General features: G+C 39.7%; 1 protein-coding gene across 5 annotated transcripts in view; it reads left to right on the top strand.

Moving 5' to 3' along the window:
* R3HDM2 (R3H domain containing 2) overlaps nucleotides 1–12841 on the top strand; it is a 149632-nt gene that overhangs the window by 103472 nt on the left and 33319 nt on the right. For 3 of the 5 annotated variants that reach the window (XM_027855027.1, XM_027855028.1, XM_027855029.1), the window contains exons 4-10: nucleotides 4414–4500; nucleotides 4969–5095; nucleotides 5965–6043; nucleotides 6710–6769; nucleotides 7348–7488; nucleotides 8163–8271; nucleotides 10825–10920. In XM_027855027.1, the coding sequence (XP_027710828.1) occupies nucleotides 4414–4500; nucleotides 4969–5095; nucleotides 5965–6043; nucleotides 6710–6769; nucleotides 7348–7488; nucleotides 8163–8271; nucleotides 10825–10920 (699 nt within the window). The remainder of the gene's footprint in view (nucleotides 1–4413; nucleotides 4501–4968; nucleotides 5096–5964; nucleotides 6044–6709; nucleotides 6770–7347; nucleotides 7489–8162; nucleotides 8272–10824; nucleotides 10921–12841) is intronic. The other 2 variants (XM_027855030.1, XM_027855031.1) reach the window with 1 other exon arrangement.

Consider the following 12841-nt stretch of genomic DNA (forward strand, 5'->3'; position numbering starts at 1 on the left):
ATAAGCTTCTAAAGAGCAGAGACCACATCTTGTGCTTCTTGTCTTGGGCGCTACAACACCTGGCTTTGTGCACACAGTAGATGAGAAGATCATAGGGACCCCAGAGGCCTTCTAGCCCAACTTTCTCATTGTGCAGATAAAAGTATGTTCAGTAGTTATTTTTGATTGATTTAAATAATTCACATCATAATAACCAACATGGTAAACAGGGCTTCTTAATTTCCACTTGCAATCCCTTCAGCGCTTCTTAAACTGTGGGTCGCGACCCCATATGGGGTATAGAAGACCCAAGTTCAGGTCCCACCTCTGACACATAGAGACCCTGGGCAAGCCACTTAATCTTTGATACTATCAGTATTAATCTGAATCTTTTAATACTATAAGTTTCAGAATAGTTGCTGATTTCCATTGTTAGAGATAATTTCCTCACCCAAATTTCCCCATATTATTGAAATTACAGGTCCTGGCCAAAAACGAAGCAGAATAAAACAAACCCCAACCTTATGGTCCCTAATATGTTGCATAAGCAGGTAGAAAAGATGTTGAAGAAAACAGAGTAGGAAGAATTAGCTTACTGTACTCAAAGGAAATCTTGGTGTAAATGACACATTTTTGACAGTGTTGAGGAATTGATTTACATGGTATCTAAAAGAGGGAAGAATACAAACATGCACATTCATTATTAACACTGAAAAAGGCATTTGGGAAAATATAACTCAACTTATATGTCTGCTTTATTCTTTTTACCAATTTTGTGAAAGTAATTGACACACTAATTTTGGTAGTAGCAAAAAAACAAAATAAAACAAAAACAAAACCTCAAACAAACAAGACTCAGTAGGTTCCTTTTGATTGGGGGAATGGTTAGACAAACTGCAGCATATGAATGTAATGAAACATTTTTATGTCTTAAGAAATTATAAATAGTTCAAGAAAACTCAGGAGGACTTCTGTGAACTGCTTCAGATCAGAGAAAGATTAACCAAGGGAACGATATACATATTGTTGACAAAGTAATGTAAACGAAAATACCAAAAGGCAGTTGAACTCAAGTTCAGTGGCCATTATTGGTTTCAGGGGCACAGATGTCAAAATACCATCTTCTTCCTCTCAATAAATGCTGAATATTGGATACGAAGTCAAGCTAGTTTGATGTATTGGTTGGTTTTGTTCAACCATTTGGCTTTGTTGTAAGGGGGTTGAGGGATTAGATAAGAAATTGATTGGTATGAAATGAAAAGATGTTGTTGAACCTTTCTTTAGGAAGAAAATGTTAATAATGCAAATTAAACTTAAGAGTGTATTGTATATACATTTAGGGGGAAGGGACAGAAACAGTTGTGAAACTTTTACTAGCATACCCCTGGATGTGACTATCTTCTAGCCACTGTGTGCTAAAAGACATAATTTGAACCTGGTTCTTCCTGACTTCAATTAAAGCTGGTCCTCCATCCACAACATAACATCTTATGGTCATGCAGTTGACTGGAAAGTTCAATTTCCACGTTGCTTGTTGTCAGTTATAAAAAAAAATCATTTGAGTAAGTAGAGCAAAAAATTGCTTTGAAGTCTCTACCCCAGGGCAGCTAGGTGGCGCAGTGGATAGAGTACCAGCCCTGGAATCAGGAAGGTCTGAGTTCAAATCTGGCCTCAGACACATAACACTCACTAGCTGTGTGACTCTGGGCAAGTCACTTAACCTCAGTTGCCTCACAATAAATAAACGAATGAATGAGTAAAGTCTCTACTCCAACAGGATATCTTATGTTATGTTAAAAACAGAAATAGCTTTGTTCAGCAGCTCTGATTATAAGTGTCAGGTGGGATATACATGTTGAAGGCATTTGCCATGTTACAAGGACATCTAATAGCACAAATAGATGAAGGATTTCCTATAGATGATAAGACTTTCCAGATGTTCTTGTTGGTGGATATCAAACCCCAGGCCATCATAGCCTCTATCTTGTAACCAATCTTGAGTTTGATATAACTGTCTACACAGAAAAAAAAAATTGATGAAGAATGGATGCCTATTGTTCAGATGATGATATTGCATTGGATGGACGACTTATAATGCCATGTACTGAATGGGGTAGAGAGAGTTCCATAAATATGTATTATGAGTTATACTACATATGGACATTGAATTAGGCCTAGAATTGAATAGGAGAGGATAATGCTGGGACTCCCAGCTTCTCCTTCACATAGAGCCTCTTTTTTTTTTTTTTTTAACAATAGTGTTTTTCCAGTAATACCATATGATTAAGCATGGAATGACTGTTAATAAAGAATGAATTCTAAGTCACCCAAAGGAGAATGGAGAAACACATGCTAATCATGAGTAGACTGCAGAACCTTACCATTGAAGAATTGTTCAAAAGGGGCTTAAAAGTTACCAAAGACATGTATGACTGAAAAAGGAGGTGATATGACAGTGATTCTCTGCATGAGGATGGAAGAGGTGATGGCTGAACACCCTGTGTGCTCTGATAGCACTTCTGTGATGCCCAGAGGACGAGCTCCACTAGGTTTTGGACTACCCTGCAAAGACCTTGATTCATCACTTAAGAGTTTGCTTCAGGGATACTGTCCTGGCATTCCTCCTGAACTCCCTAAGAATTCTAACAGTATGGATCAACTAGTATCTGGGTTTTAATATTTGTTACTTTTGCCTCTTAAAGCAGCTGAGGTCTCTCCCTCTTTTCCCAATAGCTTCACAATTAAGTGACTATCTGATCCCAGACATACATTTTAAGGAGACCTTCACCTCCCCTTTTTTAGCTATTGAATAAACCCAAGAGCCTTCCAGGCCCACATACTCATCTCCCTCAACCAATGACTGCTGGCCAAAGACCCCAAATCATAGCTGGAATCCAAGAAAGTAGATAACACCTTGGTCCTCATGAATGACCATCCTGGAACTCTTAAAAAGGAAGGAGCATTTCTAATATGTATTAAAGATAAGACTTTTCCTATGCAAAAAAGGGAAGGCTTTGAAAGCCATTTTTGAAGCTGCCCAAGGAAGGAAGGAAACAAAGTAAGTTGCTAGAACTGCACTAAGTGCTTTACAAATACCTCATTTTACCCTCACAACAAGGTGTGGTTATAATCCCCATTTTACAGTTGAGGAAACTGAGGCAGATGTGCAATGATTTACCTAGGGTCACATAGCTAGTAAGTATCTTAGACAGGAATTGAACTCAGATCCTCCTGACTCGTGCTTTGTCCATTGTGTCACTTAGCTGCCTCTAGACAGAACTGTCACAGCATTGTACCAACCTGTATTTAGAGGCCAGAAGTATCCCATTCCTATCTCCATTGGGCTATAAAGAATATTCTTCTGTTAGTTTCTTTTGGACATGTGTGGGTTTCCATTTCCTGTCCCTAGTGTGCATGCTTGGATTACCACATAATAACTCATTTCCATTTCATACACATCCTGCTGATACTAAGAGAGATTATTATGAAATAACACTTTCAACTCTGAAAAACAAAAGTGTTTGCCACCCAATGAAAGAATTGGAATGAGTTGGAAAAACTGATTAAGTGTCCTCATTTTTTTAATGAGGGTCTCCTCATTGTAATCACTGTAATAAGTGGCTCTAGTTTACTTCTCTCTCAAATTATTTCATATTTATTTTATGTATATCTTATATTTACTTCTCTCTGTACATGTTGTGTTTCCTCCCCCTGCCTCCCCCCCGCAAGATAAGCTCCTTGAGGGCAGGGATTGTTGTATTTTTATTTTTCTATCCCTACGACTTAGCACTGTGTCTCAAATAGAATGGGGACTTAATAGTGCTTGTGGAATTGAATTGAATTAGGTGAACCCCTTTTTTTCAGATTTGCAAAAGGAAATGAACAAATGACAGGATGAAATGGGTTGAAAAAGGATGAACAGATTGCTGTCTGAAGTATCTTTTTAAATACAGTTTGCTCCAAATGGGCCATCCTCCAGTTTTCTTGCTGGGAATCCAAAGGGGAACAGTGATTTATAGAAGTGGTTTTTAGAATAAATTGCTTGATTCTGAGGATCATCCAGTTTATAAACTACCCCAGGCAGCCTAGTCTTTTGTAGCATGACAATGGAGTGGAGGTCATTCATTCAGCGTTTTGCATACCTTCCTTCAGCTGTTCTTTCTTTGTTCTGTGGTCACTTCTCAGACAGTGTACCGTTTTGGACTTATGTTTCTGGGTCTGGATTTGGGGCACAGATAATTAGGTTATTTCCCAACCATTGATGTAATAATTGCTACCAGTATTCAGGTTGTCTTTAAAAGTAGTAAACTTGCACAGACCTGCACAAAAAGGAGTTAGTTTGTAAAACTATTTTGTCTGGTAAGTGTTTGGCAAAAACCAGAGAGGATACCTCTAAATTCCTTAGCTTACGTATGTCTTTATTTTTTTTCCTAGTCTAACTCTAAACTGAAGCTGGTCCGGAGCCTGGCAGTGTGTGAGGAGTCCTCTGCCCCTTTTGTTGATGGGCCGCTGGAAACCCAGGTAGGTTCTTTCTAGGAAGAATAGCTTCTTGGTTAGGCACAGCAAGTAATGTGAACATCTAACTTGAAATTCAGAGGGGAGGACGCAGGAAGGAGGGTATGTCCTGAAGCTGTTATAGCCATACTAAGCAAAGGAGATGGACCACCCAGAATGTTCATATCAAGGAAATTTAAGGGTTGGGAGATAAGCTTTCTTGCCAGTAATCTTTCGCTCCTACTCTGTGCAGTTGGGGCCTTTTTAACCCAGTTTCAATTACTAAGAGCAGTGTGTGTAGCCAGAGCTCTTCCCATAGCAGACATAGATAACCAATAGAATGAACTTTGCCTCAACTGTAAGCCTAAGAGGGATTGTTTCTCAGTAGAATGAAGAAAAAAATGATAAACATACTCTCTCCTGTAAAAGAGAGATTCGCGTTAGCTGGCATATCCTTTCACTTATTGACTATACTATTCTGATCCTTCTCCCCAGGATATAATTCAATTGCATATCAGTTGCCCCTCTGACAAAGAGGAAGAGAAGTCCATGAAAGATGGATCTGAAAAGGAAGACAAAGACAAAAATAAAGAAAAGATCCCAAAGAAAATGCTTTCTAGAGGTAAGGTGTTCCCCTTCCCTAGAAACTCCCTGAAAGAATCTTCCCCTTCACAGCTTGGATCTTCTCTTCCTAAGTCCTTGATTCCACTGGCCTTACCTGTCCAATTATCCTGCTAACTGCATGGTTCCCTGAGGGAGGAGATATATAGGCTACTTCCTTTTCCTTCTTACCCTATCCTACACTTGAGTTCCAAGAGATATTCCAACTATATTACTACCAACTCAGAGGAGGACATTTCAGGCAATTCTGGTATATGTTTTAATAGAGGTGGCAGTAATAAGAATAATGCCAGGTAATCCAGAAATTACTTATATTTGACTTTTGAATGCACAATGAATTATATGAAACTTTAAATGCAGAGTTGCCTTCCTAATTATCTTTTTCTTTTAAACTTCTTGATTTATGATAAGATATTCTCAAGGCATGCTGAGTGACAAGAGGAAAGCATTCCAGATTAAAAATTGCCTTTAGATCCACTCTGTGAATGATTTATGCACAGTTATTCAATTTTTTTTATTTGCTTAGACTCTAAATGTTGAAGCACTATCTGCTCCACCTACCATTTTCTCCCTGAGCTGGAAACAACCCATTCTTTCATATTCAGGACATTCAGTTAAATACCTAAGAATCAAAAGTTGTTTTTCTGTATGATACTGATGCAACATTGTGGTGTAGATTCCTGATTTTGTTAGTGTCATAGGAAATCTAAGGTTGGCCTGTTGGGATACCAACTTTTGGTTTTGGCCTTTGGTTTTGCTGTTTTAATTCCTTATTATGTCGATCTTTCTCTCCTTGCTTAATCAAAGCTGTTGTATGGGGTCATTGGTCTGTTTTACTTACTTTGTGTGTTTTTGTTATTGTGATTCCAGACTCCAGTCAAGAATATACAGACTCCACTGGAATAGACCTACATGAATTTCTAGTAAATACACTGAAAAAAAACCCAAGGTAACAATAGTGTTTAAAAATGGGGTGTAGCTAGCTTAAGGGGTAGGCCATCACAGTGGAGGAAAGGTAGATCATGCACCTGATCTCTTATTATTAGAATCCAGAGTCTTCAGAGTGGAGTTTAATTTTGTGAAGGATTCCTATTACCAATTGAGATTTCTGATTTTGGAATGTTGGGGAAGGGAAATCTATGGAGAAATTGTGGCTGTACAGGGGAGAATAAAAATGAAGGCATAGGATGTTTACAAAGAACATAGAAGATTTTTTAAAAAATTATTTTATATGACAAGCTAGACACTTAATTGCATAAAAATCCTATAGATAACTATCAAAGCAATGTAGAACAATGATTATAAAATAATTGAATGTGTTTATATTAATATGGCCACTAGCAGAATGTCTTCCAGAAGAACATTAAACCCATGAAAAACAAAGTGAAAAAATAAGAAAAAGGGAGGAAAAGTGAATGAATTGGGTGGTTTTACTTTGTTGTTTTTGTTTTTATTTTTTAACAACACAGTAACATAGACTGGTGAAACCTGGACAGCTTTGTATCACCACCTGCTAAGGAGGGTTGGAAAATATTCTTCATCTGTGATTTTGCAGGGTTGTGTTTTCATTCTTTTAAACAGTTAGGGGTACTTCTTTTTAATATCTTTTAAACAGGGACAGAATGATGCTGCTAAAGTTAGAACAAGAGATTCTGGAATTCATTAATGACAACAAGTAAGTAGCATATGTCTGAAACACATTTTTGGAGGGGAAGAGGTCCTTAGAGGAAAAAATCTTAGACCGTGTCTTTGGGTAGTATATTTTTACCTTAAAATATGAATTTTAAAGTAAGTACTCACTAGGCACCGAAAAGAGAGAAGCAGCCAAAATAGGAATCGTTGTGCGTGTATAAGCCAAAAAAAAAGTTCTTTGGTCTTTTTTTCCAGCTACAACATAGGACAGAAACAAAAATCAGTTATTTCTTTTCAACAATCCCTGTCCTAAATTCTACTGTTCCTTCATTGCTTGACTTTTCCCACCATTTCTTGAATCCATTCTTTCTCTGGGCTTTTGCCCTACTGAGTCCCAATCTTGAATATATTGGCACAAAGTAAAGTGCCTTGGATACCAGAGGTGTAGGAAAAGCCTATTGGTTCACATTGAACATATCTCCCTTATAATGTTCCTCTTTTTCTTAGAAAACTATCTGGTTCAGATACTTCAAACAAACAAAGAAAAATCATGTCTCTTAAATTGATTTTTTTTTTCCTTTGTGCTCTTTTTTCTCCTCTCAACTTTGGGGCTGTCCCCAGTAACCAGTTCAAGAAATTTCCTCAGATGACCTCATATCACCGGATGCTATTACACCGGGTTGCTGCCTATTTTGGAATGGACCACAATGTTGACCAAACTGGAAAAGCTGTCATCATCAACAAAACCAGTAACACAAGGATGTAAGCAGGGGGGCAAAAACTAGAAAAACTCTCCTTGACCTGGAAAATGTAGGGTCAGGGTGTTTGTGCATTAAGGGAAGGGCACTCTGCCAACTCATTCTTGGACCTGTCACATCAGTTCCTATGCTCCTGTGTTTTTGTTTTAGTTTAAATAGTCCTGCATTAGTTACATTTTTTTTTTTTTTTTTGGTGAGGCAATTGGGGTTAAGTGACTTGCCCAGGGTCACACAGCTAGTAAGTATCAAGTGTCTGAGGCCGGATTTGAACTCAGGTCCTTCTGACTCCAAGGCCGGAGCTCTATCCACTCCGCCACCTAGCTGCCCCGCTTTAGTTACATTTTAAGTTTTTCAGCAACTTCAGACCCTTTTAAGAAGCAGGCAGAATAAATAGCATAAATCATCTTTCTCTAGAAGATGAACCCAAGCTTTTCCACTTAGATTCTCCTGAGATATTATAGGTGTAACCCTAGGACAAGAAAAGTCATGTAGGGATGAAAGAATGGGATCTAAACATTTTAAGGAGGTCCCTGTATTTGTAGTGAAGTGTTACCTCCCTGGGATCACTTTTAATAAGCTCCAACTGAATTAAAAGTTGTACACCATGAGAGAATAAATCCAGTCTACTTTCTAACAGAAGGGTCTCTTTCTTTCCCTAACATTCTCCCACACCCCCAGCCCTGAACAGAGGTTCTCAGAACATATCAAAGATGAGAAGAATGTAGAATTTCAACAGAGGTTCATCTTGAAGAGAGATGACGCCAGCATGGACCGGGATGATAACCAGGTGAAGACTCAAGAGGGGAGGGGCAGCTCTACAGAGAAAGTTTTCAGTGAGAGAGAAACTGGGAAGAGAGGGGAATTTTTATGAAAAAGAGAAATGGTTTAGAACTTGTGTCCAGCCACATGGAGCGTACCTTTACTCAGCTGTTTGACTGCATTTGTTGATCTGGAAGCTACCCTTGGAGCCCCACAGAAACAATACTAAGTTTTACTGGATTTTCTCGGTTTTTTTATGTGGAACTCCTATACCCTTCTCGGATATCATCCCTCTGCCTCCCTAACCCTTCCTTATAGTATTATTTGACAGAGCAGAGTCCCTTCCTGCTTCTTCAGCCTCCATACAAATAGATATTTTTGTAGTAGGTGGGGAATTGTTTAGGGCACCCCAAAAGCCAACCCTATACCTCTCTCCCACTTGTCTGTATTCAGATATGGTCCTGAACACTAGAAAAACACATAGGTAGGGAGTGGTATAATTTACCCAGTTTAAAAGTGATTCTGATCCCTTTTCTCCCAATCTTTTAGTCATTTTTTACCTCCATCCACTCAAGGTGAGTTAGTTACATTGACTTTTGATGTTGGGTTCCACAAATAATAGCCCCTTTACAGTACTCTCCTGTGGGGAAGCCTGTCCTCTCCGTGCTGAGTTCCCAGTTAATTTGCTCCAGATTTCATTTACTGGCCTGGCTGCTGCCTTGACCTTGTGGTCTCCTTTAGGCAGTAATTGCTTATGCTGGGTTAGTTTTCCCTCTTCTTTCTAAGTTGATCAGTTTAGCTAACTGAGGATTCTGTTTCTGATGTAGTCTGCAAAGGGTTGTAGGAAGAGAGCAAAAGAAGAAAAGCTATATGGAATTTGGAGGACCTAGAGAACAGTTGATATAATTCTGCCTAGTCTCTGTGTGATAAGTAGTGTCCCGTTTTTATTCCTAACTGGGATGTAGGGTGCTGTGAAGAAAACAGGAATGTTTTCTGTGGGCACATGTGAGGGAGATTCCTGGGTTAGAGCATCATGATGGTCGTGGACGAACTGGGCCTGGTTGGGAAAAACAAAGCACAACAGCCTTTCCATGCCAATACCCTTCTTTCCATATCTCCAGTGGTCTATTTTGTATGAATTAAAATTTTCCAGATCTAGAGGCAAATTGAGTTAGAGGAGTTATGTAACTTATACATACCTCTCAACTTTGTTCTTAATACATAACGGAGCTGGCTCTGGGCCCTTCCTCATCTGTTGCACTTGGTGAGTAGGGATTATACAGTTGAGGACTGATGTCTATTTGGAATTGGACTTTAGAAGGAGATCTGGTGGAGTGCGGGTTCTTGAGGAGCCCTGGTTACAGAGACCCCCAACTAGCCCAAATGTAACTCTCCTGATGCTTACAACTACTCACTGGGGATTGGTAGGTCAGAATGAATAGTTCACTGCAGTTGCCCACTTCTCCAGGGTGCTTTATTTATACCTTTCAAAGCTACTCAATTAAAAGTTAGATTCTCTTAGTGGTTCCCCTCAGATATTCATGTGGTCTCTCATCTCACCCAAGTTCCTTACCTTCTAAGAGAATCTAAGAATGTATGACCTATAGTTTCCAGAATAGAATGTGTTCAGTAGTCATATTCATCACTAGACACACCAAGGAGCTGGAAAAAAAGGATGGGAGATCTGACCTGAGGTGGAGAGGTGATGTTTCTGCCAAGCCTGCCCTTTGCTATAAAATTATGCTTCTTTCTACATTTGTAAAATTAACCTTTTCTTGATTCTTAGCCCCTTGGGCAACACAGTGTGCATCCTTCTTTCTCCTCTTCTAGCCCTACTTCTCTCTGTCCCTCTGCCTATCCAGCCTTCTTGTTGAACCTTTTCATTATTCTTTCTTGTTTTCCTTTGTCCTTCCCTCGTTATTTCGCTATTTAATTACACACACATGCATATAAGTACATATACTAGTTTTCTATCTCTCTTCCTCCCTCTAATGGCCATAGCTAACTATAAGATTAAAGAGCCTAGTTGACAGTTGTGCTTTAGAATTTATTTTCAATGCCTTGTTGCCTAAACCATGTATAGTTTACACCTTCAGGTTGAGAAAATAGTGAATTAAAAAGGAGAGATTTAAGCTAGCCCACTATTAAAATTTTCTCCTTAAACTCTGCTAAGGATATAACTGTTTCTCTTCCTTATCTGACTTCTTTCTACTCCTCGCTCTCCTTCCAAGACAGTATTTTATTTTCCAGGGTTATTGTAGGCTCTCACTGGCTGGAGAGGTACCTGATTGTTGCAGAGAAGCAGCCTGATCTGTATAAATGGTTGCTCTTCTTGATTCTTTGGGAGGTAAAGAGAGCGCCTCTTACCGTCCCTTTCCCCTCATTTCCCCTCCACCCAAATCTCTGTCTCCCAAACTGCATGGTCAGATGTACCCAGTGAAATCTGTCAAAGATTAGATTTTTTTTTTCCCAATTTTTTGATGGCAACTATAAACTCTCCCGGTTTCTCTTCCTTGCTGGTGTGCAGTGAGCTTGCAGTACGAGGAGAACTTAACTAGCTTAATTCTGCTCATCGATCTAGATCAGAGTTCCATTACAGGATGGAAGGAGGAGCAAGTCAATAGAAGAGAGAGAGGAGGAATATCAAAGGGTTCGAGAGAGAATATTTGCCCGAGAGGTAAGTGTAGCTTCTGAGAGTTGTCAGCCCCATAGTTCTTAGTGCTTTATCTTTGATACTGTGAATAGAATGAATCTTCCATAAATAAATGTTTAAAAACCCAACATCAACCAACTCCAGATTTGATCTCCAAAATTAAGTGTCTGTTGAAGGAGCTACAGATTTTGATCTGTATTATTCTCAATGTGTATTTGTTGTGTAGTGGACAAAGAGAGCCGAAATTTGGAGCTGGCTGAGTTTGATAGACCTGATAGATCGAAAATAGAATTGGTTTGAGCAGGGCATCTGGGAGGGCCCTAAACTTTGCCCATCCCACCCTTCCCACCACCCCTCCAACTTCTACTTCCCAGTTTTAGGCGTCATTGCCCCCAAGGGGCAGATTTACAATCTATGTGGCTAATACATCCATCTTGTTTAGTCACCCTAGTTTTAAGGATGTTGGTGATTTCAGGAACACGGGACTGGTGTCCATTCTCTCTGAGTTCCTTATTTCCAAAAACATAGAGAATACCACTGTTTCTCATTCAATATCCCACACTGCCCTTTGAAACAAGGAAACTCTTTCTACCTATATATGTTTCTTACTTTATACTTTTTGAAACACAGCTGGCTCCACGGCCTTTTGCACTTAGAGCCACATGGGCAACATCCTTCTCTAAGGCAGTTGGGCCATGTCCGATGTTCTTGGTCCCAATGTTCTGTCGGTCTGCCTCTGCATACTGGGAGAAAAGGAGGGGCAGTAGGAATACAGGAGTTTTTAGTCAAGAAAGGATAGCATTAACAACTACCAATCATACTTAGGATGAAGAACCAATATCCATTTCTGGTCAGTAGAATGGTCACTTAAGACATGCTTAGATCTGACGCCACTATCCATTCAAACCCTCACTTCCTGACTCCTTTCCCTTCTCGTCCTAATTACCCCTCTCCCCACCCTCAAAATGCTACTTCTTACTGTCACTCAGCTCAGAAGAGTGAAGTGGGGTAGGGAGGACATTTCAGTAAAATTGAGCTTTCTCCATTGCCTCAGAAGACCCAAGTCCTTCCACAGGACTTAATTTGGAACACTTGTGCAATAAGTTTCCTTTCCCAAACCTCAAGGAGGAATAATCTTCTTACCTTATGCCTGTATGGGCTTTCACCTCCTGGGTTAGGATAATCCTTCAGAAATTCAGTGGACGTTCTGACTAGAGCTTGCCATCCCAACCAATGATTGGATGAAATTTAAGGAGAGCTGCCATTTGCACATGGCTGGGGTCAGTAATGTTCTTTGGCATCATATGGACAAAGTAATAATAGTATCCTTCAGCAAAAAGCACAAGCACTGACATAGGCAGCCTGATTTGATGTTATTCCTCACCAACCTCCAGTCCTTGTTGGCTTCGTCAGCAACACAAATAAGACAAGCACCCACCATGTTAGCCATTAACAAATCAACCAACTTTATAAAAAAATAATCAGTTTTTCTTAAATAGTGGAGTGGGTCTGGTTGTCAGAAATACTTAGAAAATAGCAATATAATAGAAACTAAGGAAAAGAGTTTAGAAATCTTCTGTCCCTTTTTTCCAAAATCCCTTGTCTTTTCATGCTTCTACTGAGGCCTAGATTCTTTGTCAAATCTCTTTGGATTTCTGAGTTTCATGTTGGATCCTCCTACTTCTTGCTGTGATGGAGGAGTTAGGAAGCTTTGAACCTCCAGACTGAGAAAGCTGGACACCGCCCAAAAGCCCCAGGAAAGAAGTTGTTTGATTCCCAATTGCAGGGGACCCCTCACCAGCCAGGGGGATTTGATTAAGTTGCCATTGTGGATTCTGGTAAGGGGAAACCTAAAAATCAGAAAGTAAGGTGGCAAAGAAGGCTGTTTGGATGGAAACGCTGCTGCTGCTGCTGCTGCTGCTGCTGCTGCTGCTGCTGCTGCTGC

The sequence above is a fragment of the Vombatus ursinus genome, unplaced genomic scaffold, assembly GCF_900497805.2.
Source record: "Vombatus ursinus unplaced genomic scaffold, bare-nosed wombat genome assembly UNPS02010769.1, whole genome shotgun sequence".
NCBI classification, from domain to species: domain Eukaryota; kingdom Metazoa; phylum Chordata; class Mammalia; order Diprotodontia; family Vombatidae; genus Vombatus; species Vombatus ursinus.